The following is a 26,348-nucleotide window of genomic DNA, read 5'->3' on the forward strand; positions in this document are numbered from 1 at the left end:
AAACGGCAAGCATTTTCCCTGACGTAAGTCTTACAGCTTTCATGAGCTGTACCGGCTCGTTGGAGAGTTACAGGAATGTCAGAGCTGGCACTGAAGCAGTTGGAGAAGGCGACAGGGATAGCCTGGCACAGGTGATGCTGCTTAGAGCACTAAACTGTTAAATTAATTCAGTCTGCCCCATAAAGCTTTACCTTGAGAAAACTATGAACCGATCTGAAACTCCTTGTTTGAAAAACGCAACATCAAAAAATTTTAAGCATCAATCTGGATCATTGCAAGATAACTAAAATATTAGCCAGTATGTATTGAGTAATTGACTCCATTGACTTCATCAGTGAGGATTAAGAGAGATTATTCTAAGATCTCCTGTCTCAAGTGAGGTTCTTGCAAACTAGTTTATGCACAGCACAGATTGCACTTATCAAGGGTGCTAAAATACAGGGTAGGCACTTTTAAGACCAGGCCCCGCTGTGCTGCACCTGCTTTCACATGTGGGTCAAAGCGTTTATTTAAAACTGTGCTACTTTCCATCAAAAAGGTCTTAGAAAAAAATCCCCACATACTTGTTTCCCAGGTCATGAAAAGCTTATCACAGTTCATCCTGCGCGGTCAAAACTGGGCCAAAACTACGGCATGCTTCCCATTAATTTCTGGTGCTGCCCAAGCCACGTGCTGGGGATTTCCCTGGACATGGGGAAGAAAAACCCCATTCAACCAGGCGCTGGTACAAACGCGTGCATATGGAATGACACCGCATGCATCTCGCCCGGAGCAGGCGAAGGCCATGCCGGCTGCCAGCCTGGCCCCGGTCTCCCCCTCTCCGCTCTCCCGGGCAGCGAGACAACCACGGCGGCCTCGGAGAGGGGCGTCGCCCGTCCCGAGGGGTGACCGGGCCGGGATCACCGGCCCCCGACCTAAGGCCACACGGCGGCCGCAGGAGGGCGGGCCGCGCCGCGCCGGTCCCTCAGGCCTCCGGCCGGGCGCTCGGCGGCCGTTACCCCGCGCAACGGCCGCCGAGGCGGGGGCGAGCGGCGCCATGGGGGAAGGCGGCGGCGGCCGGGCAGCAGACCCTGACCGCCTGGCGCTGGAGCTGGGGCGGGAGAGGCGGAAGCAGTGAGTGCCCGGCGGGTGCACGGGGCTGGGGCTGGGGCTGCGGGGAGCCGCGCCGAAGGACTGGCCGTCCGGGGGCACTCCTGCCGCCTCCCTGCGGCAAAATGGCGGCGGTGGCCGCGGGCGGGTGCTCCGGCTGATGCGGTGGGTGGGGAGCGGCCCTGGGAGGGCTCCCAGGAGGTCCCACAGCTCGGCCGGGCTGGGAACACGATTGGGAGCGGGGAGGCAGCGTGAGGCACACGGTGGGCAGTAGGGGCAGCTGGCCAAAGGGCTGGGACTGGAGCCTGAAGAAGGAGGATCAATAATTTCAGCCAAAAATGAGGCTGGTCCCGAACAGGCGCGGGGAATAGGACTGGGCGTCGTGGTTTAACCGCAGAAGGCAGCCAAGCACCACACAGCAGCTTTCTCGCTCCCCTCCCGGTGGGGTGGGGACAGAATCAGAAGGGTAAAGGTGAGAAAATGTGTGGGTTTAGGTTAAAACTGTTTAATAAAGAGAAAAGGAAACGGAAACAAACCCAAAAAAAAGCAAGTGATGTGGAAAAAACCCATTGCTCACCACCAGCTGACCAATGCCAGTCCCCAGGCAAGGGCGGCCCTGGCAAACTCTGCCTCCCCCCAGTCCTCACTGCTGAAGATGCCATTACACGGTGTGGAGTATCCCTTTGGTCAGCTGGGGTCAGCTGTCCCTGCTGTGTCCCCTCATAACTTCTTGTGCACGCCCAGCCCACTCGCTGGCAAAGCGGTGTGAGGAGCGGAAAAGGTCTTGATGTGTAAGCACTGCTCAGCAAGAGCTACAACATCCCTGTGTTACCAACAGTGATTTCATCACAAATCCAAACAGCACCATATCAGCTGAAGATTAACTGTATCCCAACCAAAACCACTGGGACTGGAAGCCACAATGGGGTAAGAACGGAAAAGACCTCATGCCTGTTTGGGCGAAGAAGAGTCAAATGGACAACAGGGTGCTCTTTAAACACACTTCTTTCCCCGATGTTGAATAAAACTGGAAAGCTGGGGGGGAATCTTATCAATGATTATAAATACTTAAAAGGTGTGTGTCAGGAGGATGGGGCCAGGCTCTTTTCAGTGGTGCCTGGGGACAGGACAAGAGCTAATGGGCACAAACTTGAGCATAGGAAGTCCCACCTAATCATGAGGAGGAACTTCTTTACCCTGAGGGTGGCAGAGCTGGAACAGGCTGCCCAGAGAGGTGGTGGAGTCTCCATCTCTGGAGACATTCCAAACCCACCTGGACGTGTTCCTGTGCCACCTGCTCTAGGTGACCCTGCTCTGGCAGGGAGGTTGGACTAGATGATCCCCAGAGGTCCCTTCCAACCCTACCATTCTGTGATACTGTTTCACTCATCTCTACGATCACTAAATAGCTCTGAAACCTACAGGGAAGGTACAGTATCTCTCTAGTGTGGTTTGCAGAGAAGATAAGAACTTGTTACTGCTACCAGTTAGTCCGCTTGCTTATGCAGCAAGTGTTTTGGTGCCCTGATGATTGGCGATGCTCACACAGTGGTGGGATTCTAGGTTGGTTTTTTTCCCGGTTTGCTTAGGAAATTACACGGTTTTGCCTGTGTTGAAGAACACGATTGCCTTTTGAATGTTAATAAATGTAAAATTAGAAAATGTCAAAAGCTCCTGTGCTTCTTTAAGTCAGACCCTTAATATTTACATTCCCATACCATTTTCAAACATTCTATTCCATGCTGATTTTTCCCCTGGACAATGTGTCTTTCAGTGTCTGGGCTGCAGATTCTCTTCGAACTAGTCCTGCAATTGTGGAATTTATAAACATGTTTATTCACTAGTGGAAAGGGGGAAACCAATATTAACGGAGTAAAAATGGTTAGGCAGCTTCTGCATTCAAAATGGCACAAAAAGGAGCTTGGACATACTTGCACCAATATCTAAGCAAATGTCCTTTTACTAAATCTCCTGAAGAGTAGTGTGTCAGCATAATATATGTTATCCTCTGCATGCACCGGTTCTTTTAACTGACACATGATCCTGGTGTTATGGGTGTTCAGGTAACAAGCAGGATGGTATTGGCTTTGTTTCACTGCTTGAAATATATTTCTTTTAATTAATGAAAACCTGGATTCTTTATGTACCTTAAGTTCTTGCTAATATCGCCGAGAATTTTCTGCAAGACTGGGCCCAAAACCCAGGACACATTGTGAAGTGGTGACTTATTTGCTGATGAAAGGAAAAGATATATTTAATAAAAACCTTTATTGTGATGGCATGACAAGTAAAAGACTTGCTGCTTCAGGTGGGTTCTACAACTGTTTCCCATGTATATCTTGTGTGTGCAAATGGACAATACCATTATTGTCTATTTCATGGAAGTTGTTTATTCAACCGAACTGTTAATGACCAGGCTTGTTAGACACCTACATCTAAACCAGTGGCATGTATAGCCATGGATACAGAAGGGCTCTGTGAAGGTGTGATTCATCTGACCTACTTTGGCTGGCTGTTTTAGCATGAGATGACTCACACCCTAGGAGGTGCCTGTTTCTCTCCTTTGGGTATAAAGCAGGCTGAGGATGACTGGCTTGCAGATAGCTGTCTGCATTCCTTCACAGCCATCTCACCCTTGTCGTCTTTTTACTGGCTTACTGGATTATTGTGCCATTTAGGCAGTTTGCTAACAGCCCTCCTACCACTCTCATTTAACACTCACAAAGAAGAAATTTTTACTTCAAAGAGTAAATTGAATCATCTGTGTCCGTAAGGGGTCTGTACCTAAAGTACCTGCTGATTCTCAATGATTGTGGACGTAATACTGTGAAATCTTGCAGAGGCTTTAATGCAAGTCAGTTTAAATCCAACTCTGAATTACTGTAATCAAGATTCAGTACAGGTTTTGATTGGGAAATGTCATGGCAAATGTTTCTGAGAGAGAAATCATAGAATACTGCAGTGTACTTAATAGACAAAGAAGTCTTAAATCCATATATTTATGCATTTCAGCTACATACTATTGTTGATGGAGTTGTATGTTAATTCAGCTTGTGAGATTCCAGCTTCTGTGGCTTTCCTGGCAAGGAAAGCTGCAGCATTTTCCCAGCAGACTGCTGACTGCAAGTGTCAGAAGTCTGTAGCTTTCAATAGTGTATATGCTTCTCCCTGTGGTGCCTTTTGCACTGCACAGTATTGTTTCTGCTTTGTTCATAGGTTCTGAAGGCATCTGTATATTTTGTCTTCTACAGGAATCTGTAAAGTTCTGCTATATTGTATAGCTGATGCCCTAGAACTGATGATTTGTCTTGAGCTTCTCCTGTAACGTTTCACTGGTTTCTCTCTCCACTACAGAAAATGGCTTCAGGCTGTCTTTTGCCTGATCACATGTACCAGATATCCAGATCTGGATAGCAAAACGAGCAAGAAAATGGCTTTCATCCTAAGTGGCTGTCACTTTAAAGTAGAATAATACCCGTAAACTGTTTTAAAAAGAAACTCAGCCATTTTTTTCTTTTGTCCTTTCAATCACAGCCTTCTTATCTGAACTGCACTCTTTTCTCCTTTTCTTCACAAGAGCTTTCTTGTCATGCTTAGCATGCAAGGATGTAGTTAAGTTCCCCTGATGACTTAAATGTGAGCTTCCAGGATTTATGGGCTTTCTTCTGTGATGACTGTAAATTGTCCATTGATACGGGAAAGATTCATAGGCCTTGAATACATCTAATTATGTTAACACACGTGAGGATGCAGGTAAAGTCACACCACAGTCCCTCTAAGTACAGACGGAGTCTCTATTTGGGCAGGCAGCTATACATGGCTGCATTAAACTCAGTGACAGATACATGGCGTGACCATCACTTCCTATCACAATTAGAAATAACTCCAGAAATACAAAATATTCCGATACATTAAAAAGCTGACGTATTTACCAGGTTGGTCAAAGTGATTTATCTCTACATCCCTTCTCTGTCAGTGCAGGGACTGTAATTTACTGCATATACACTGACTAAAATAGAGAGGTTCCACTCTGGCTACTTTCTGGGTGCTATTGGAGTATATTTAATAACTAGAATTTTTAAAAAGCTGGTTTCAGTTGCCAAATGAAGATAAGACTTTCTGTCAATGTAGCAGTTACAGTCTGACATCTGACAATTTATCATTTCTGTACCCATTTTCATCAGGACAAAATATAATTGGAAGCTGGCTGGCAGTTTTGCTAATGGTGCAGAAAGAATAATAAAATCTAGTGTTAGAAATGTTGTATGTGGTCTTGGAATGGTAACAGAAATTAAAACTTGAAAACACTGTATTTAAATAACTCATTCTTCCTACGTTATCGTTCTGCATCCATCTAAGCACCTAGTTAGGATTTGTTTGAAAAGGACGACAATTTCATTTTGATACAGCTCAGCTCTAGTTACAGCTTTGACTGTGTCTAATTTAGTGTTATTTCCTTCCAAAAATCCCATTTTAACACTCACTGTTGTCATATTTTCTTCTTTTCCAAGCACTGAGAGATTGATAGAAATCTGCTTTATAGAAACCTTACCTATACCAGTAACGTAGTGAGATTTTGTCTTTCTTCTTCCTAGCCATCTGCCTCTTTTTGTTTGGAGTGGAAGCAAATAGGCAGCAGCAATTAGGTTTCCTTTGATTTTCGTGCATCTAAGCTTTTTGACTCATGTGTTTCAAGTCTATCTTTTGCTGGGGCTTTCACCCTTTTTGTCTCCAGCAAGTTACCAGTACTTTCATTGTTTCTTTGCCTATGTCCCCTCTATCTAATTTAACGTTGGTAGGGAGGAAGAGACAATGGTGCACGGAGGGATCGGAAGACCCAGCTCTCCCCTGCCATTCAACATGTCTGCCTTACTTTGCTCCAGTGTGTTTCTTGCACTAAAAACTTACTTGAATTATCTTAAATTACTCTTCTTTACATTTCTTTGCTGTTTCAGCTCATCTGCCCTCCCCATTCCAGGCATACCTCTTCTGGTTCTTAAGATTGGTTGGTTTGCTTCTGCAGCTTTCAGTTGAAATCTGGTGTTTCAAGCTATGGAAAAGAAATGTCACCAACTGAATGTGAGCATGAGGAGTGCAACAGGTGATACCATTTCTTAGGGATCAGCTCTGTCCTCAGAGCTTTGATTTCTCATAGGCTAATTAACTATTTCTTGAAAAGCATTTTTCATTATGAACATGTTCAGAAAGTGAAGATCCATGTTGACCTGGAAGCGCCCCCTTTAGAAAAAAAAAAAAACAGCAAAAAATAGGACAGCATGATGATTTTCTCTCTTGCATGTTTTAATGAACTAGGCTAAGATTTAAAAGACATCTATCGTCATATAGATTGTATAGCATTTTCCATTGTAAAGCATTTTCCAAAGGGCCTTATTTGCAGAGTTGTGTTCTCAGTTCTTTTGAAATATCTCTATTTAGGCACGGAAAAATGGAGACACCCAAGAACTATTAATTGTTTTTTGAAATCTTAGCCTTCCAAATTTGACTTTAAAGGACAAAACCACAAACTGCTCTTGGGTTGTGTTGCACTGTGTTTTTCTTCCAGCTATGCTGGTGTGGGCTGACTTCCTTGGATCTCACAGGCAAGAACATTTCTCCATAGACATCTCCAAAAAGAACTGGGCTGTTGGCATAAATATGGTCAATGATTTAGTTAGCAGTAATTTTCTTGTGGCGTGATTGAGATCATATGATTCACTGTAGCACACTGAACTACCATCTTGCCACTTAAAATGGTAAGAGTCATTCAGCATGTTGTATGATGCACGCAGGTGGGTTGTGCTGTCATCAGAGTAAGTCCTCTGCTAACTTCTGCTTCTGGTCATACCTTCCAAGGCAGAAAGAGTCCGATTTTCCATGGCCAGTTGTCTGTCTGCCTGACCAGTATACAGAAGAAATTAATGGGAAAAAATATATTTTCACACAAGATTAAGTTTAAGGTACTGAAAAAAATGATGGCTTTAGCTCCAGTATTTTTTTTCAACACTCATTTTACTTTAATCACTGGCTTTCTTTTCTGATAGTCATAATACACAGTATGGTTTGATTGGTTTTGTTATGGGTACAGTTTAGAAAATAACTATTAATCATTGAGCAATGAGTCAAAATGAAGAATTAATTCAGAATTTCAAATAGCACATCTCAGGCATATTCTTGTTTCAAAAAAACATATTCCTTGGGCATCTTCTTTTAGATGAAAAATTAAAGCCAGTATCTTTTCTACCTTTGTTTAATTCTGATGATCTGCTAGACAGTCATTAAATTTTAGGAAATGCTGGTCTTGTTTTTTTATGGAAGTAGTTTTATTTACAAAGTAGAAATGTTTCTATTGTTTTTGAGGCACTGTAGTATCCGTAGAGAAAAATACATAAAAAACCCATGGGTAAGATGATGTAGTTGCACAGGAAAGACCAATAGGTGGTTAATCTGAAAATATATTCAATTTATCCTTTTTTTATTTTTAATAAGATTAATGCAATAGCCAACTTGGTGACTTCTCTAAATACCACAGGCAAATGCTTGAAATCTCAATATTTGAACTGAGAAACACGGTAACAGAACTGGAAAAAAGACTTAGCAGTGTTGAAGATGAAGGTAAGTGAATTGCAACAGAGTGAATTGCAGTCCTAATTGATTAGGAAACATGGGAAATTAATTCTTTTGGGTGGATACAGAGATACAAGTTTTTATTTAGAAATTGAAGTTTTCCCTTTTCAAACATGGCTATTACAGGTGTGATGTTGCAAGTATGAAAGTAAGGAGTACTACATGCTGCGTGTTAGCTTTAATAATTAATGAAACTATGAATAACATGAATTCATAAAATTGGTTAATATTCTGGCCACAGTATGCCCAGTGAAAAACTCTCTTGATTTATATTTTCCAAAGTCTTTTGTATGCAAAAATCCTCATTGTGAGGATTACTAAATGGAGACTTTCTTAGTCTCCAGAAAAAAGTGGGAACAGTTTGAAAAAATGCTAACTTCTACTTGAAATGGCATGAAATAATTTGGGAAACAGCATAACCCTGTATTTCTTTTTAAGGTAATGAATGGAAAACCAGATATGAGACACAAGTAGAATTGAACAAACAGCTGGAAAGGCAAATTAATATTCTTCAAGAGAAGATGGAGCTTATTCGTGGCAATCCAGCAGGTAGAAATGGGTATTCATAACTGTTTTTCACCAGAATTAGTGATCATATGTTGAAATTTTATCAATGGGTCACATTTTCTGCTTATTTGTAGATAAATTGTCCATTGTTCGCAGCTTTGATCAAATGCCTGTGGTGAGTACTATGGCATTTAGTTGGTTAAAAAGAAAATCACAGTGCAATTGAAAAACTTGTTTAATCTTTGTTTTTTCATGACAGAAAATATCAGCAGCCTGGTCTAGAAACCAAAACAATCAGTCCTGCTTACTTTTTTATTGTTTCAGATATGCAGTTGCTTATAAATTTATAGAGTAAAATCATTAAGTAGGAGGTACATAAGACCTGAATGTTGGGAAGAATCATGTAGTGAAATTTTTGACTGAGTGAAGGTTGTGTGATTGGACCTGCACTAAGGTATATGAGATGGAGTAGCTGAACTAGTTCCATGAAAAAATAGAAAAATGTTAAACCTTGATCACAAAATCATGGAATCATTTAGGTTTGAGATCTTCTAGTCCGCCCCTCCTACTCAAGCTGGGCCAGCTACAGCAGGTTGCCCAGCATCATGTCCAGTTGGGTTTTTAATATCTCCACGGGTATTTAATATCTCCACAACTTCTCTGGGCAATGCATTCCAGTGTTTGGATACCCTCACAGTAAAAAAAGTGCTTTCTTGTGTTCAGATGGCATTTCGTGTGTTTCAGTTTGTGCCCATTGCTTCTCATCTTGTCAGTGGGCACCACTGAGAAAAGCCTGTCTCCGTCTTCTTCGTTGCCTCCCATTGCACATTGCTGAGATCCCCTGGGCCTTCCTTTCTCTGGGCTGAACAGTCTCATCTCTCTCAGCCTTTTGTCATCTGTTAGATGCTCCAGTCCCGTAATCATATTCGTAGCCCTGTGCTGGACTTGGTCCAGGAAATCCATGTCTTTCTTGTACTGGGGAGCTCAGAACTGGACCCAGCACTCTGGATATGTCTCACCAGTGCTCAAGGGAAGGGACGGATCACATCCCTTAACCTGCTGGCAACATTCTCACTAATGCAGCCCAGGCGGCCATTGGCCTTCTTTGCAGCAAGAGTGCATTGCTGGCTTGCGGTCATCTTGTTGTCCACCAGGGCCCCAAAGTCATTCTCTGCCAAGCTGCTTCCCAGCTAGTCGGCCCCCAGCATAAACTGGTGCCTGTGGTTATTTCACCCCAGGGACAGGACTTTGCGTTTCCCCGTGTTGAACTAAACTCCATGTGATTCCCCTGTGTCGATTTCTCTGGCCTATTGAGGCCCCTCTGAGTGGCAGCACAATCCTCTGGTGTATCAGTCACTCCTCCCACTTTTGCATCAACTGTGATAACATAGATGAATAATTGCAGTAACATTTTGCATAATACAGTTACAGGAAAATTCCTCATTTTACAGTAAATACATCATTTTTGCAAAACCAAAGGAAGTATCTGGTTTCATTTTAAAAATTTTATTTCTTAATATGCTCATATTTCATGACCTGTATTTAAACAAAGCATAAAACAGTTTTCTGTGATGTTGAGGAGAAAATGGCAAGAAAAAACCAGGAAGTATTCTGGCCATTTAGTCTTCTAAAGTAGTAAATGAAGTGAAAACAATTTTAGACTCAGGACTGCTTTTTTCTTAATCTGTCATCTGCTGAAATCTTTTACTTTGAGACCTTTTCTGCTTCTAACCCGCTTTTAGAAATAAGGAAGGCAGATAAAGATGTGATAATGTCTTGTAACATAAGCAGGAATGATGAACATTATGAGGCAGGGCTCTGACAACTTTTATTCCACTTGCTTATGCTTACGGAAATGTTTCCATCTTACTTTTTTGTGCTTCAGATTCTGAAGATTAATGGGAGTTTACTGAGTCGAGAGGAGGCTGCATTCCCTATTCGTGGGAATGATTATCTTTTTTAAGCAGGGTGTGAATAATTAACTGCTCTTTCTGATCTGATCCATGGCTTTCAGATAGTAAACATTATTGCCAGTTTCAGTACTGTCCTAGAGGCCACGGTGTTTTCTAGGATGGCAGGATATTATTTATTTTAAACAGTTAATTAAAAAGAGAACAAAATCTTTCCCATCCCACTTTCCTGTTTCACGGAGTTGATTTGAAAATACAACTGGGATTATATTTGAGGAAAAGTCTTGAAGACAGAACATTGATCTAGTAAATTTACAGTGGAGTCTGCTTCAGACAATGTTATTCCTGTCAGCCTGTAAAGCACAGACTGGCATGCATGCTCACAGTATCAGAAGTGTTTATTTCCATCCACTTGCTAGTACTCTCTTAACAAATCCAATTACACCTCGCCAAGCACTGGAAGAGTCATTACCAGTGAGGTCATTTCCTTTACCAGCAGCTGGGCTGCACCAATCCAGTACATTTCTAATCCCTACTAAATACTGCCCTGCCTCCTCACCTATGAGCTGTGGTTCCTAGAGGTTTAATTACTTTTCCCACAAAGGAAGGAATCACAGCACAACTAAAAGATTCATACTGCTAGAAGGAGTCTGTAAGACTTCTCTGGAGAGCCCTAGACTTACTCAGTGACACCTAGGGAAGTCTGGAGCCCATGTGCCATGCCATAGGTTTTTCTTCTGCAGTTTTAAGTCCTTCCTTCAGCCTTCCAGCTTAGGGTGAATACATTTGTCTGTTTGCTAGCCAGAGGGGAAAAAAAAGTGCTTAGGGATTCAGTGAAATGTTTCATTTTTCCTTGTTTTGATTTTCAGGAGATGGAAAGAGGGGAAGAAAATTGATGTGTTTTGTGGGCTTTGCTGTTTTTTTTTTTCACTGAAGCTATCAGAAAAGTCAGTGTATATTTACAGACACTCATGGAGAATGCAAAGCTGCTTTTTTTTCCTTTGAATTTTAGGAGATAAAACATTGGTAAAAAAATACATGGATCATTTTGTGGTGTTTAAGCATATAAGTTTATCCAAATCCTTTTTATGTTTTTGAGAGTCGTTCAGGGGAGTAGTGGGGAATATTTAGCTTCTCCACAGATGAGAATAAAGAGCAGATGTGGTGAGTGGGTGTAGAAAAACAAAGAGCTTTGCAGCCAGTCATCAATCTATGTTTGCTCAAAGTAAAAATGCTGAGAGTGGGTATATATAAAATTGTGTGTGTGTGTGTTAAATCAAAAAGTACACTATGATATTCAGCTTTCAACTCGCAGTTGCATACGAAGCTCTGTGGAAAGATAGCAAAGGGATTCTTCCAGCAAGATGATACAATTTCTAGAATGTGGCAACAGTAGACAGTAGATTTTGTTTTGAGCAACATATTTAGAAAATTAAAGAGTATTTGCAAGTCTTTTTAACCTGTGTTCCCAAGGAAGTTAGAATTATGCAGTTAGAATAATTAGAAGGACCTCTAATAATTCTTAACTTCCTAAGCAATTTTAGCTGTGTTTAACAGAGGAGGTATCTCAAAGATAGTAAAGAGATTTATCTCACTCTGCTAGTCATTTAAGGTCCTACCATAGTCAATAGGAGAAAAACATGTCTGTAGAGTAATTCATCCTGTTTAGAGGCAGGTAGCATAAAATATTTTCTCAATATCAAACACTACAGGAAAAATTAAAAAAAGATTAGTTATCAAGGACCTTGGCAGTCAGCAAACTATAAAAACCTGAATGAAGGAGAAGAAAATACAAATGCAAATTCTGGAGTAATAAGGAAACGCAGAGGATTTTCTGTGTTGATAAATTGCAATAATTGTTGCAGATGGCTTGCACTATTCTTGCTTTAGAATTAGAATTGTACTGATGAATGATTCCTTGCTATTAAAAACACCCCCAAACCACTTAAAAACACAGTTATCGTTCTGAAGTCCTCATACTGACTTGAGATAATCCTTTTTTTGTTTCAAAAAAATCATGTAGATGTCACATGGCAGTAAGTGCAGATCCAGTACCGTCAACACACAAATTTTTACAGCCAGGGTTTAGAAAATCATTTTTGTGTACTGAGGGCAGATTAAAAATAACCTAAACAGTGACAAACACAAGGGAGTTCCAACAGTAAAAACTGTTTAGTCAGTAATTTCCTTCATGTCTCAATGAATAATACAAATGTCATACAGTACTTCAGAAATAATTACAGAAGGAATGCCTTCTCTCTAAAGTATAACATGATAGGAGTTTTACTTGCCTCTCTTAAACATGCTGCATTCATTTGTTCGTGTTTTTTCATTAGATGAGTTTTGGTGAAATACATACTCTCTGCTAAGCATAATTTCCCATATAAGCAGAATGAAAATTATTCCTTTCCCTCTCAGCATTTCTGCAAGAAAGAATCCCTAGATAGCGGCTTTAGTATGCAAATACTGAAAAGCATACTGCAAAATCAGTTCAGAAGAGCACACTCCTGATAGCATTGCCGTAGCAACGCTCCGGTTAAGATTAGCCAAGGCACCAAGGTTTCTGTGATAAATCACCATTTTCAGGAATGTCCAGCACCATAGCTGAGAAAATTCTGACATTAAGAGCCAGATACTTTGCAAAGCTGCCTTTCTGAAAGCACAGTGACCACAAAACTGAGACCCTCACACAGCCACCTCAGGGTTTTTTGCTGTCAGTTTTAAACTGCGAGCAGAAAGTGTGGCAGTGTCACACTGGAGAAGGCGTTGGCAATATAACAGGAGGGCAATCTCGGGTTTATAAAAACACACAACTTTGTATTTCAGTAGGTGTTGATAACTACCTATAGGGAACATCAGCACTTGATAACGGCGTAGGAAATGTTGTCAATTCTCCTAGCAAGTCATTGTGAAATTAACCCCGTTGCTCTTGCTGGATTAAGTCACCAATAGATCTATGGAAAGAAGGAATCTGTTATCCTATCTTTTTGTGAAACTTGGAAGTATTTTGGAGAAAGTTCTGTAGTCTGGTCTGACTGCCCTAAGCTGTATCCTGCCGCCGCACAGACTTCCACTTTCTACTTCTTTCACCTGACCTCAGACAAGCATTTTGGATGCCTCCAAGAGACCTTTTTGAATTGTATTTTTTCCTCTCCTTGTCATGTTCGCATTAGTTTTTCCTCCTGGTGGCCTTGCATAAATCAGCAGACTATTTTACTCAAATCACTTTGTGGTATTCCCAGAGGCAGAATACGCTTTGTATTCCAAAGAAAAGAATCAAGGGAAAATCTTGCAGTCAAGTGACATTATTAGCTGGCTGTTGGCAAGAATTCCTTAGCAATTGGCTGGGACCCTGGGATATCTTCCAGACAAAATGTATAAGGAAGCAGTCTCTAGCCTTTTTCAGGCCTACCAGGAGAGATAGTGAAATGTTTCAGTCAGCAACAACTTGTTCTGTCAATCTGAACCACAGCACTGGAGGTCTCCATTTTAACTTCCTCCTCCTCAAGTCAGCAGATAACCTCTATGAGCAATGCTGTGGAGATCATTGACATAAGGAATTAGGGTAGCAGTGTCTCACACCTGTTATTACACTGAAGGAGCCTGAACTTCCCAGCAAGTCTCAGGCTGATTTCTTTACCCTGGCCATTGCCCATGTCTGGTCCTGCGAACTGGACACACTGCGCTCGTGTAGTTCAGCGCTCGCTCTGGTTTCGAATATAAAGATGATGGTAACCACAAGGGGGCACTTGGCAGTTAGACAAGTGCAGGGAGCCTTTCTTCACCTTACAGGATCTAGTGTGTATCTATCGAGTGCATATTCTATGTAGAAATATGCTATGCTAAATAACTTTTATGTATCATTTTTTCAGTAATATATGACTAGTGAGTTTACTGATGTCAACATAAAATCAAATTCTGTTACAGTAAAACTAAAGATGTAGCATTGCTTTCTGCTCTTGATGAGTTTAAAATGATATGTTAAAAGATTCAGCTAAGTCAGCTGATGAACGTCAGCTCCTAGTGTTGGGGGGAAGGGAGTTTATTTTCTAAACAAAACGTCATTTGATTTAAAATGTCAAGCAGAATGGATTGCAAAGGCTTCTTGCGTTGTTGGTTTTTTTTCTACACGACTGACAGATGTATTGCTTCTGTTCTAACCGATGGAGAAAAGTTAAAGAGCCTTAGAGCAAATTTCCATAAGGATCAATAGTCTGCATGAGTGGGCTCTTGAAAAGCAAGTTTGAGCCTCTTGATGATGCCGTGTATTTGTCACCTTGTCTGTTGTGAAATGATTGATAGAAATTGTCTCCTCTGTTGCCACTGGTAGCAGGGCAAAGAAAAATCCAGAATGAGAGCAACTTATGTGGGTGGGCTTAAAATTCAGCTGCAGTACCATTCTGTATAATTTCATTTTCTGGCAAGTGTTAAGCCAAATATGTAACTTCAGTCGCATGAAAAGGAAATTGTGTGAAAAAAAGAACTGAAGAATTGGTGTTCCCTTTGTGAAACTCTGGGCTTTGGTCACTGCTGGACACAAGACTTAATGTATCATTGCTCTAAGAGTGAATCTTGCTAAGCCCTGCAAAATTCCACTGCATAAAGAAAGTATTCATTTAAAATCTCAGTGTGTCTTTTAGATTACCAGCTTGCTCAGAGTGGCTTGACATGGACGACTTATTGAAAACTAAGGATCTTAAATTCAGGTTAAATCCCTTAGTCAGCTTATGTCTCCTTTTCAGGAATACATTGTCCAGCTATTCAAGGCTTAGTAGAAGAACCTGTAATAAATCTAACTTCAAAAAACATTTCAATATTCAGTTCAACCGCTTCTAAAAAGCTTTTTCAGAATTTATCTTTCTGGTTCATCCTGGAGTTTTTTTTGGCAATTTCTCCTTCTAGGGGATTGCTGCATACCTGGGAGGCTCTTTCTGTTTCTTTTGAGCTCTTACTCTTTCTTGCTTTGTGTTGAGGCTTTTCTGTGCTTCAGGAACTCTGCTTCAAGTCTGTGTTACTGCATGCTTTAAACTCTGTTTTCTGTGAGCTTTTGCTTTTGTATTGTTTTACTGTATTAAGCACCAAGCTGATCATACAACTATAAGCATCAAGAACGGAATCTGTTTCAGTGAGGTTTCTGTCTGCTTACTTCGCACAGAATTCAGGAAAGGCAAATCCATCCCTTAATGATTTGGCTGGGTTCATATGCTTGTGTTCCTCACTTCTTGATTTGCATTGTTGTGCAGCAGCTAGACTTCAGACACATAAGGTCTCAGCTAGTTCTTCAATTACTGCCTTGAAAGTAGGGGTGGGAGGTAACTTCCAACCAGTCCTGGCTAAAGTGGGTCTCTGTAACCTCTTTGAAGTTTTACCATTTAAAATGTTCTTGTGTCTGTTTTTGAAATAGCATTTTATAGTATTTGGGGACTTGGAGAGGTCTTTTAGTTGAGCAGGAACGTCCATGTCACTAGAACTTCAGTACTGCCATAATGAGCTCTGCATCATCCATCAGGTGCATAGACACAGTAAGAGAAGTCAGAAAGCTGAGTTAGCTGCCTAAGTTTCCTAGGTATTAAATGGGAGAAAGGCAGCTAGATTGGGATTCACAACAGAGTGTGTAGTAGAGATGGAAAACCAATGGTAAGTTGGTAAGAAATGTCCAAGAACTATGTCTGAAATCCTGCCTCCTTTCCAGAAGTTGGCAAGACCTTGCAGCCTTTCTCACTTGTTCCTTCTCCATCCATGTAGATTTTCCATTTCTGACTGATTAACAGCCTGGCTTCAAAAATTATCTCAGTAGTGGTTAAGTATGATGTCAAGGGCACTCTCAGGATACGAGATATGAGAATTCAAGCTTGTAGGGTAGCAGAGGACTAAAATGTAACAACTCATTTAATTTCTTTGTGAGTTAATTTTTAGGCTGTTAGACAGAAGAGGATTCCTTCCTCATGTAATGTGGGTGAAGCATGCTTCTCAGGTTGTGTCTCATTAGGGAGATGGCCACTAGAAGACTTCGCTTTAAGACTCCATAAAGTCTTTCAGCAGCAAACTAAGCAGCTTGATTAAGCTTGTGCGTATGGGCAACCACAATAGCAACAGCTCAGATGCCTATCTAAATTATATGACAAAACCAGATGTGAAGAATGTAAGACATTTCATAGATTGCTTTATTAGCATTAAGATGTTAAATTCTGCCTCAAGTGCAATTTAGACTCTAGTCCCTGTTCCATTTTGGCCTTCACTTCCCAATCTGTAAATTTTGAATAATTTATAACTTTCTTATTTCACAGGAGAATTGTAAGCATAGGTACATTAGAAATTATGAGGCACACAGGTACTGTAGGGATGGTAACTGTGTACTTTAGTCACATTATCAACCTATTTCCGTCTGTTTGCTCATCAGAAGCAGTGTAGTGCACCGTTTGTTTGCTTGTGGTTGGATATCATCCTTGCTCCGGAGCTGAATGAATGCCCAGGCATCTGCACTGGACCAGCTGCATTGGCAGCAAAAAATAAAACAGCGCTTCTGAAAGGATTAAAAGAAAAAAGATGAAAAAAGATCTAAAAGTATTTTACTTTGTAGGTGAAAGACCTCAAAGAAATTACATGAGTGCCATCATTGAGGAGATACCAAATTGCTCGGTTGTGACTAACAGCTGCAACACCAAGTCTTGCTGACTTACGTAACACTGATGGACAGTCTAGTGAGGAAATAAATAGTGGGCTGTGGATTTACATAGAACAAATCTGGAGAGCAGCATGGACTTCTGTATTTACTGTATTCAAGCTTACTGTGGTGGTACAAAATACGTTGTAGGTGGTACAAAATATGTTGTACAGAATATGCTGTCACGTGGTTACAATCTTTAGTGTGCAATCAGGACAAGAAGGCAAAAAAAATTAGTTTCCTGGCTTGACAGTGCTGAGGCCTTCTCTATCTGTCTTGTTTAATTCTGTACTGACACTGATGTTGTAATGAAAGAGCACATGACCCTAGTGGAATTTAGCCAAATCTTCTCTTTAATCTGCAGCTTACTTTTTCTCCTTGAATTGGCCAACGTTGACTGTATTGACTGTAGGAGCCTTCTGTATTAGGACAAAGATTTCATCTGCATCCAAGATACTTCTGCTCTAATTAGGAAAAAACCAAAAAACCCCAATTTTTTCCATGTCTCCAGTGTGTCTGTTATAACAGATTAAGTTAATAACAGTTCAGTCATATGCAAAACATTCTTGAAAGATATAGCTTTTCTGTATCTCTTTTTTTTTAATAGTGGGAGGGGTTAATCTCTCTTGGCAATGTGTTTTAAAAGTACTGTGCCTTTTGCCATGCTCCTGCAAAATCTTGACTTTAATTGAAATCATTCCTAGGGAAATCTCAGTAACATTGCTTTTGTGAAAAATAAAATTTGAAGCTGAATAAGTAACACGTTGTACAGAAAATTATGTGAAAAAGAATAAAAGATGCAATGATTTGCAGATGCTAGAAAGGAGAAGACTGGAGATATCAAACAGGGAGACATAAGAGGCAGATGTATTTGTTTGGTGGCTATCTGTTAGAAGCCATTAGTAGGACTGTAACTTTACACATCCAGAAAATAGAACGTCTTGATGATGTCCAAAGTCAAGGATATAAATTACAGACCTGAGATGAAAATTCTCTTATAAGAATAACATAATCTTTCGTGTCATGACAAATGACATTTTCAAGTTCACTCTGGAACAGACCAAAGATGACTGTGCAAGGCTGGGTGGATGCCCAAAAAAGTGAAAGCTGAATTGGTCTGACCAAGGTACTGACTGAGAGATGGAAGGCACAGTTGTAACAATAAAATGGTCACAGAATCACAGAATTGTTGAGGTTGGAAGGGACCTCTAGAATTTGTCAAACCTCCTTGCTTAAGCAGGACCACCTGGAGCCAGTTGTCCAGGATCATGTCTAGATGTTTTTAAAATATCTCTAAGGAGGTAAACTCCACAACCTCCCTGGGCAACCTATAGCAGTTCTCGGGCACCCTCACAGTAAAAGTGTTTCCCGATGTTCAGAGGGAACCTCCTGTGTTTCAGCTTGTGCCCATTGCCTCTGGTCCTGTCAGTGAGCACCACTGAAAAGAGCCTGGATCTGACCTCTTTGCACCCTCCCTCCAGGTAATTATATACATTAATAAGATCTCTCCTCAGTCTTCTCTTCTCTAGGCTGAACAGTCACAGCTCTCTCAGCCTTTCCTCACAAGAGAGGTGATCCACTCCTTTAATCCTTGTGGCCCTTCATTGAACTCTCTCCAGTATGTCCGTGTCTCTCTTGTATTGGGGAGCCCAGAACTGGACACAGCACTCCAGATGTGGCCTTACCAGTGCTGAGTAGAGGGGAAGAATCACCTCCCTCAACCTGCTGGCAATACTTTGCCTAATGCAGCCCAGGATAACATTGGCCTTCTTTGCAACAAGGGCACATTGCTAGCTAATGTTCAACTTCTTGTCCATCAGGACCCCGGGGTCCTTTTCTACCATGCTGCTTTCCAGCTTGGCAGCCTCCAGCGTATATCAGCTCATGGGGTTGTTCCTTCCCAGGTACAGGACTTTGGACTTCTTGTTAGACTTCACGAGGTTCCTGTCAGCCCATTTCTCCAGCCTGTTGGGGTCCCTCTGTATGGCAGCATGACCCTCTGGCATATCAGCCACTCCTCACAGTTTGGTGTTGTCTGTAATGTTCCTGAGGGGACGCTCTGCCCCGTGATCCAGATCATTAATGAATATGTTAAACAGGACCAGACCCAGTATTGATCCCTAAAGGCTTAAATTAGGTTTGGGATTTTTTTACCATAAGCAAGCGTTCATAAACTCTCTGAGAAATAGACTGCACATGGATCTTCTGGATCTGTGGTTTGCATGATAAATAGGTAAAAATTTCCACACAAAAAAAAAAAAAAAGGAGAATATTTGGAGGGAGTCATGTTATCTTCCTTTCCATGTTTACCAGGAAAATTTGGTAAATAAAGGCATAGCAAAGCATTAAGGTCATGAGAAGAAGTAACTGATTATTAAGGCAATGGTCAGTCAGTACAGAAAGTGAAAGGATTCAGCTCGTCTGACAAGGGAGACGCTTGAGTTAGAAATAAAAAGAAAAAAATTCTGAAACAGATACTTATTTTACATAGGGGGCCTAAGCAGACAAATGCGAGAACCTGACTAGCCTGAAATGAAATAGCATTGATAACAAAAACGTGATGGGATAACAAGTATTAAACGTATGCACTTGGCAGGAAAGATCAAAACAGAGATAGATGTTGTTTGTAGCAGATGTGAGAGACTCTTACATTAATGTTGTTTGTTCTTTCTTCATCATCTGTTTGGATTAATTCATCTTGAGGATGGAAAGGAAAACAAATTTTAATCACAATAATATTGGGAAGTAATACTGAAATCTATATTGAAACAATATGACTCATTTAAATATTAGGACACCAATATTTTCTTTCCTATATGTAGATGTCTACCTCTTGGCTAGATCTTTAATTCCTACTACAGGCAGCGCAGATCTAATTAGTACAGTCAGAGTATAGAGAGTTCTATCTAGATTTATCTAAGTGGGCATCTTCAGTGGAATAGTTGTGTAAACAAAGAGACTTGCAGATGTTTCAGTGCAGCGTAGCCCACTGCTGCTCCAGAAGAACGTGTCATATCTGCCACACATGAATGTCTTCCACACTCTGTGGCATCTCAGGTGGCAACTGAGTTGAGCTCTTTAGCTGCTCAGCTGAATGAATCTCTGCGCATTATTGATTGTATTGACTGTGACTCTTAGTAGGCATTTAGTTCGCATATGGACACTCAAAGGTAGATGTCCTCACCTCTGATTGGATCCCGTCCATAAAGTCAAATATAGATATAAATATAAAATTTGGATGGATGAATGGATATAATATTATTAGATTACTTCCAGAAATTGTATCATATGTAAAACTTGTAAATGAAGACTGAAAACTAATAATGATGAGGCCCAGATCTCAGTGGGTGTGATAGTTAATACATTTTGTCAGAAAATACTGGGTAAAAAGGAGGGAATGCTGGTTTAGATTTTGAAAATCTAGTAGAACATTGCAGAACAGCCAGTCATAAAAACATAAAAAAATTCAGATCAAGTGATCATGAATTCATTCGTTTTAAATTCAACATGTATATATTGCCTAAGTTTTCAGTAAAGGCAGAAACAATAAAATGCAGGACAAAGGAAGAAATAGCTAATGTCAGCAAGTGCTTGGAAGAGGAAATGACAGTAACCAAATCCTAAGGAAAATTGAAGGAGCTGGATATGCTTAAATTGAGGGAAATGGGTAATCCGTACCTTAGGATTCTGAAAAAACTGTCTTGACACATCACTGATCTGATAGTGAGTGGTTTTAATAAAGAGCTGTGGATGATGGCATTGTGTGCATTGGAGAAAAGCAAATCTTTTTTTTTTTTTTCTTTTTAAGATATATATAGAGAGGAATAATTGTTGCAAAACCAGACTGAAATACGGATTTATTAAAAGTGCCTCATGGTGGACAAACCTATTGACATTCTGTGATGAGACAATAGATTTTTTGTCACAACAAATATAGTAATCTTGTTCACTGTGACCTCTGATAAAGATGCCGTGTCACGTGGGAAGTGACTGATTCATTTGGAGAAAATGAAAATGAGTAGATTTGTTGAAGGAGTAAAGAGCTGGCAAATGGAAGACGATAGTGGTGACTAGTTAAGGAGGCTGCTGGGAAAATACAAGCGGAGTTCCTCCAGGACCAGGTTTAGGACTCATCTTAACATTTAACGCATGACATTTGATACACGGAGTAGAAATAGATTATGATATCTTTCTCCTGATACCAATTATGTAATATAAGAAGACTCTGGATGTTGTTTAGAAAAAGAATGACACTGAAGACTAGATTGTTAAGAATGGGATTAAAATCTAATAGCGTAAAACAAAAGATTTAGGAAATAGAAAACAAATGCTGTTATTAATTGAGAGCTGATCATCTGGACATAGCTGCAGAGGAGAATCTGGGTATTCTAGCTGATCCCATGTTGACTGTGAGCCATCAGTGTGCAGCTGTGAAAAAGGAAAATGCAATCCTAAAATTTCTCTATGCACATAAAGTATTACTGACATTGTTCGAGGCAGTGAGATGGCTTCTGGAGTACTGCATTCTCCAGTACATTTCTGTTCTCCAACCATAAGAAGGTTGATGCCCAGCCTGGTGTACAAAGGGGCTACTATGATGATTAGATAAAAGGACAGCCTGCTGTGTGAGAGACCGTTTTTAAAAGCTCAGCTTATTTATCCTAGTAAAATGAATGTTGAAAAAAGACATTCCTGTTTGCTGTCTGTGCATGCTGGGGGCAAACACCAGGTAGGCAGAAGAGCAGTTATCTTAAAGATAACTTAAATACAAGAACAAACAGGTATAAACTGACCCTCAATAATCTGAGGGAAGGAATTAAAAAAGCTATATGCTATTAGAGTCTTCCAATAAGAATGTCTCTACTGGATGGAGTGGATCCATTTATGAAGGAAATTACGAAAAGCAGTTTCCTGTGTTAGAAATGGAGGAGGACCTGCTTGAGTGTGCATTCTGCTTCTGCTACACAGCAAACAAAGAACTGGCCAGTGCCAGTAACCAAAAATGGACTCTCCCACTGTTACTCTAGCTCATCCCAATTGTAGATAAGGTAAATGGCTGCACGCCTAAGACAGACAGTCTCCCCACAAAATACTGCTTTCTGGCCAAGTTGTTATGGATTGCCTTTGACATCCCATGTGCCTCTTCAAGCAGTGTAGCAGCTCTCTTGGCAAGTGGTTTGAAAATGGATGTGCATGTAAGATTTGAAATCTTCCTCCACTCCATCAGAGTGAACTTTGGTTAGAAGTAGGAAAAATTCTGGCTGGTCACCACAAGGAGACTTTGCTAACTTATCAAGGAGCTGCAGTGTGGAAAACCACGTCTGTATCATTTTAACATGGTGGAAATGTGTAGTGCATAACTGATAATTGTAGCATATGGTTAATTGCTCTTGTCTCTGCAGTGGGTCAGCTGGAACCATGTAAACAAGAAGTACACGAGAAGCAAATAGAAAGACAAACATCATGATGCTTGAAGAATAAGGACTGTGGTGATGGCATCTTTACACAGAATAGAAATATTTGTAAAAATCTTTTTATTTACTATAACCACAGGGTTCCTTAAAGGAGGTTCTTAAACAACTAGAAGAAGAGAAGAGAAGTCTCCAGAATCAGCTAAAAGACTACGAACTTAGACTGGAACAGGAAGCAAAGGTTTGTAGTCACTGTATGCCTGTAATCTATAAAGCTATTACGTTGTCTGACAAACAGACAGTGCGTGTGGAACACACAACAGAATAGTTCCACAAAATATGTCACTGGAAAACAGGTCTGCTGTATATTTGTTTCTTCCTGTATGATTCAACTTTACAAATATTTTGCTTAACGGTAGTCTATATCCTTTATTTTAAATGTAGGCTTACCACAAAGCTAATGATGAGCGGCGCATGTACCTCTCTGAGATCTTACAGGTGAGAAAAAAAATGTGTGACTCAATGACTTTTAAAAATCACTATGCTTTCTTAATATAGCAACAGCATCTGTTAATGCCATTAGGCCAAAGTCTTTTATCACTTCATTCATTTACCCAATCCATTACAAAAGCTGCTTTTTAAAAATTTTAAGAGCTAGAAATTGAAAGATTGATACAGTTTATTTGTTTTTAAATACCTTTTTTTTTTTTGCTTTTGTATCAATTGGAGTTTCATTGTTCCCAAGGATAGTCAAAGTGCCCTTAACTGAGAAAACTGAAGCAATTTTTGGATACGTGCTCGCCCACCCATTAGTGACAAGACTGCTATGCTAATTTAATGTTTCAGTTGAAAAGAACAGAACCAAATTATAAGCAGGAGTGACACCCACCTTAAGTAGCAATTTTTTTTCATATTTCCCCTTTTTTTCTCTTACAGACAAGCTAGCCATCAAGCTCAGAATGACAATACAGCACATATTTCAAAATTAAATTTATAAGATAAGAGATAAGATACCTTGGTTTTTGTGAAATCAGAGGTTAAATTTTATTGCTGCAAATTATATAATATGTAAAAGCTGACGCTACAAACTGGAGGAACCTGTAAAAGAACCTGTAAAGATTTCTAGTACTTCTTACTCTTAAAGAGCTCTTAATTCCTGAATAATGTAAAAGTAGCTTAGTGTGATACTCAGGAATGACTGTCAGTGAATCCCTGTCATAACTAGCTGGGGTGAAAGGCTGTAATTAGCAGTGTTTCCATGTGTTTGCACAGTGGGCAACTGATTCTCTTATGTGGTTCATTGCTGCTTTGGGAAATCTGTAAGACTTGCTTAAACTAACTTTCCAGCATGAAACCAAGAAATGCCCAATATCTTTGCATTAACAGTGAAACTGGGAACTGCTGGAGGAAGAAGGTAGGAAATAAAAGATGATTTTATTACTGAACATGCTAGCAAGAAGACTGCCTATGTTCAGCTGCCTAGAAAATCACTTAAACATACATAAAACATTATTTGAAGTGAGGTATTTGCACTCGTATGTTGCTTAAACGGGTCATTAGGGACTTTGCCACTGAAACTCAAGGTAGTTAGTACATTATATTTTCAGTAATCAATTATTTGCCCCCATGATTTCAGAATCATATGAGAGCAACATAATCATCTTCAGATTAATCTCCCTATCTTTAGTTCTCAGAATGTTAAACAGCCAGTCTAAAGTAGTTGTAGAGAGATCCTCTGTAATCTGTGGAGAGAGAAACATGTTTAAGGTGCAAACCATCACACCTGTTTCACATCAAGATGAAAGGAATTTCCCAGGGACTCATCTGTCTCTCTTCCTGAGCTATAAGCAGAGTCTAGGTGAGTAGTTTAGATTAGACATCTACTTTTTACGTTACTAGTCTGAACGTGGCAGTCAACATAATCACGGTTGACTGTTGGTTGCAAAGGACGCAGCGGCACATCTGGTCCCTTCAGGTTCTGTTCTGCTATGACTTTGATTTGATTGTAGCTTTTACATTCCTTTCAGATCTGCATATGTATGCCCTCCCTCTTAGCAGTTCATTTTAACAGTAGAGGCAGAAGTAAACTTACATTCAGTCCAGACTCTTTCAGATGTATTAAAATCTCACTGTTCTAGAGTCTGCACAGTAATGTTGTCAGCAGTTGAGTTAGAAGGACATACCCAGAGACTAACATTTTCCATACATTCCAAAGTAAATATACTACAGGATGTTGTTATCCTGTGACAACAATATATTCCAGTGACACTCTCTTAATGTTTTTTAGGCCTTTTTTTGCTCATTATGTTTGTGCTTTTCTATGGCTCACAGTAAAAAAAATAATAATAGAATGGAAGCTTTTACTGGTAGGTGTTAAAAAATCCCAGATGTTTTGGGTTTTTTTCTGCTTTGTTTTGGATGCTTCCTGAAGCCTGTGGCAGAAGCAGAAGAGAGAGATACTTCTGAGTAGCCATTTCTTTTATTTACCTTTTTTATTATTGAGTGCTTTTCTGCTTTTTTACAAAATATATGCATCTTTGGAGTGCTTTTTTTTGTTTGTTTTGGCCGGATCCATAAAGATACAGTCAATTTTAAATGATAGTTTTAAAATAAATTGAAGATTTCACAAACTTGAGAACTCATGCTAGGGGCACTGATGGTTTATGTTGTATTCTTGTTTGATTTTTGCATTTTGTTTTCAATCTGAAAACATGCTGGTTTGGGATTTGGACTGCACAAACCTCAAAGCACTTTTCTGGTGGTATTCAGAAATTGGTTTGAGAAGCAGGCAAAGAAGAATGATAGCAGATCTTTAAAAGAGTTATTCTTTCAGGCCAGATTTTTACTGCAAACTTTTACTAGCATAGTAGAGTTTGACTTGTGATTGGGATTTCTTTGCAGAACAAGCCCACAATTATAGACAGGTACAGCTGGAAAGCTGCTGGTGCAACAACGGCTCATTTCAGTTGGGATAGGCCTAGAGTAAACTGTACCAGCAACAACAGCACTATGGATAATAATCATATATACTGTCACTCTATATTCATATAAATTAAAAAAAACAGTGAAGGCAATCGCTGATTGAAATTACACATTCTCTGATCGTCTGTCTTAATAAATAATGGTGGTTTTGCACAGCAAGGGATTTTGGCATGTGTTCAATTCCCCAAAACAAAAAGGCGTCAGTATAATATGTGCTTAAAGTACTTCATGGCAGTAATACCGTAGAGGGTAACAATTAGTTTGGAAATATTTTACTTCCTTAACTGTGATTGTGGTTAGGATTTAACTTGTTTTGTAAAAAATTGGCTGTTGCAGACCTCAGCTACACTTAAAATTGTTGAAAGGCAAAAACCAGGTGCTCTGACATGCAAGGGAGAAAACAAGATACTGAGGTAAATTTCCTTTATATTCCCTCTGTTTTCTGGTTTATTATTTTTTGCTCAGTACGTTTTGAATATTGCAACTCCGTGTTCATGGTAAATATCACTGAGAATAATCTTACCTACAAAATATTAATCTTAGCATAATTTTTGATACAGCTTTTCAATCGGTTTTATTTGCTACTAAGTATGTTGCAATCTTGAAAATACATATTTCAGTGGCCTTTTTGAAATCTTACAATACCTCTGATGTTCTTCCCTTTCAACCTGGGTTTAAAATGGATCATTTTTTTCTATATTACTGTGGAGTTGGAAGCAAGAAGTATACCCTTTAGTGCATTAAGAGTAATTCAATTAAATAAATGCTTTGCTTGGTCCTTTTTAGCCAATAGAGATTGTAAAGCTTTTGTGGATAATAAAGTGATTTTAGATGACAATATATAAAGGCTTCATGTGAACACACTTACCTATATTATTAAAATAAGCATACACAATACATATTAGGAACATCTGGAAATGTAGTAAGTAAATTATAAGCATGAAATTGCGTAGGCATATTTGCTTACCAGCTTTATCCTTTCATTCTGTGTAAGCGCAGAGTCACAGGATTTCATAAATTGGAAGAGTGGATCTTCATGCTCCAGGAGAGGATATTAGTAGAATATGAATTAATGTAGTACAGTATGAATTAATGTTTATAAATAAAGCTTCTCAATACAGAAAAAGCCCTGTATGGGTCTGAGGTACCACATATATAGCC

General features: G+C 39.9%; 1 protein-coding gene across 1 annotated transcript in view; it reads left to right on the forward strand.

The window, feature by feature from the left end:
* The first annotated feature begins 1,036 nt into the window (after positions 1-1,036).
* CCDC169 (coiled-coil domain containing 169) overlaps positions 1,037-26,348 on the forward strand; it is a 28,728-nt gene continuing 3,416 nt past the window's right edge. Inside the window, exons 1-7 of the mRNA XM_074572948.1 lie at positions 1,037-1,113; positions 7,619-7,701; positions 8,152-8,262; positions 8,355-8,395; positions 22,348-22,446; positions 22,650-22,703; positions 25,524-25,600. Coding sequence (XP_074429049.1) covers positions 1,037-1,113; positions 7,619-7,701; positions 8,152-8,262; positions 8,355-8,395; positions 22,348-22,446; positions 22,650-22,703; positions 25,524-25,600 — 542 coding nt within the window. The remainder of the gene's footprint in view (positions 1,114-7,618; positions 7,702-8,151; positions 8,263-8,354; positions 8,396-22,347; positions 22,447-22,649; positions 22,704-25,523; positions 25,601-26,348) is intronic.

This window comes from Larus michahellis, chromosome 1 (genome assembly GCF_964199755.1).
Source record: "Larus michahellis chromosome 1, bLarMic1.1, whole genome shotgun sequence".
NCBI classification, from domain to species: Eukaryota; Metazoa; Chordata; class Aves; order Charadriiformes; family Laridae; genus Larus; species Larus michahellis.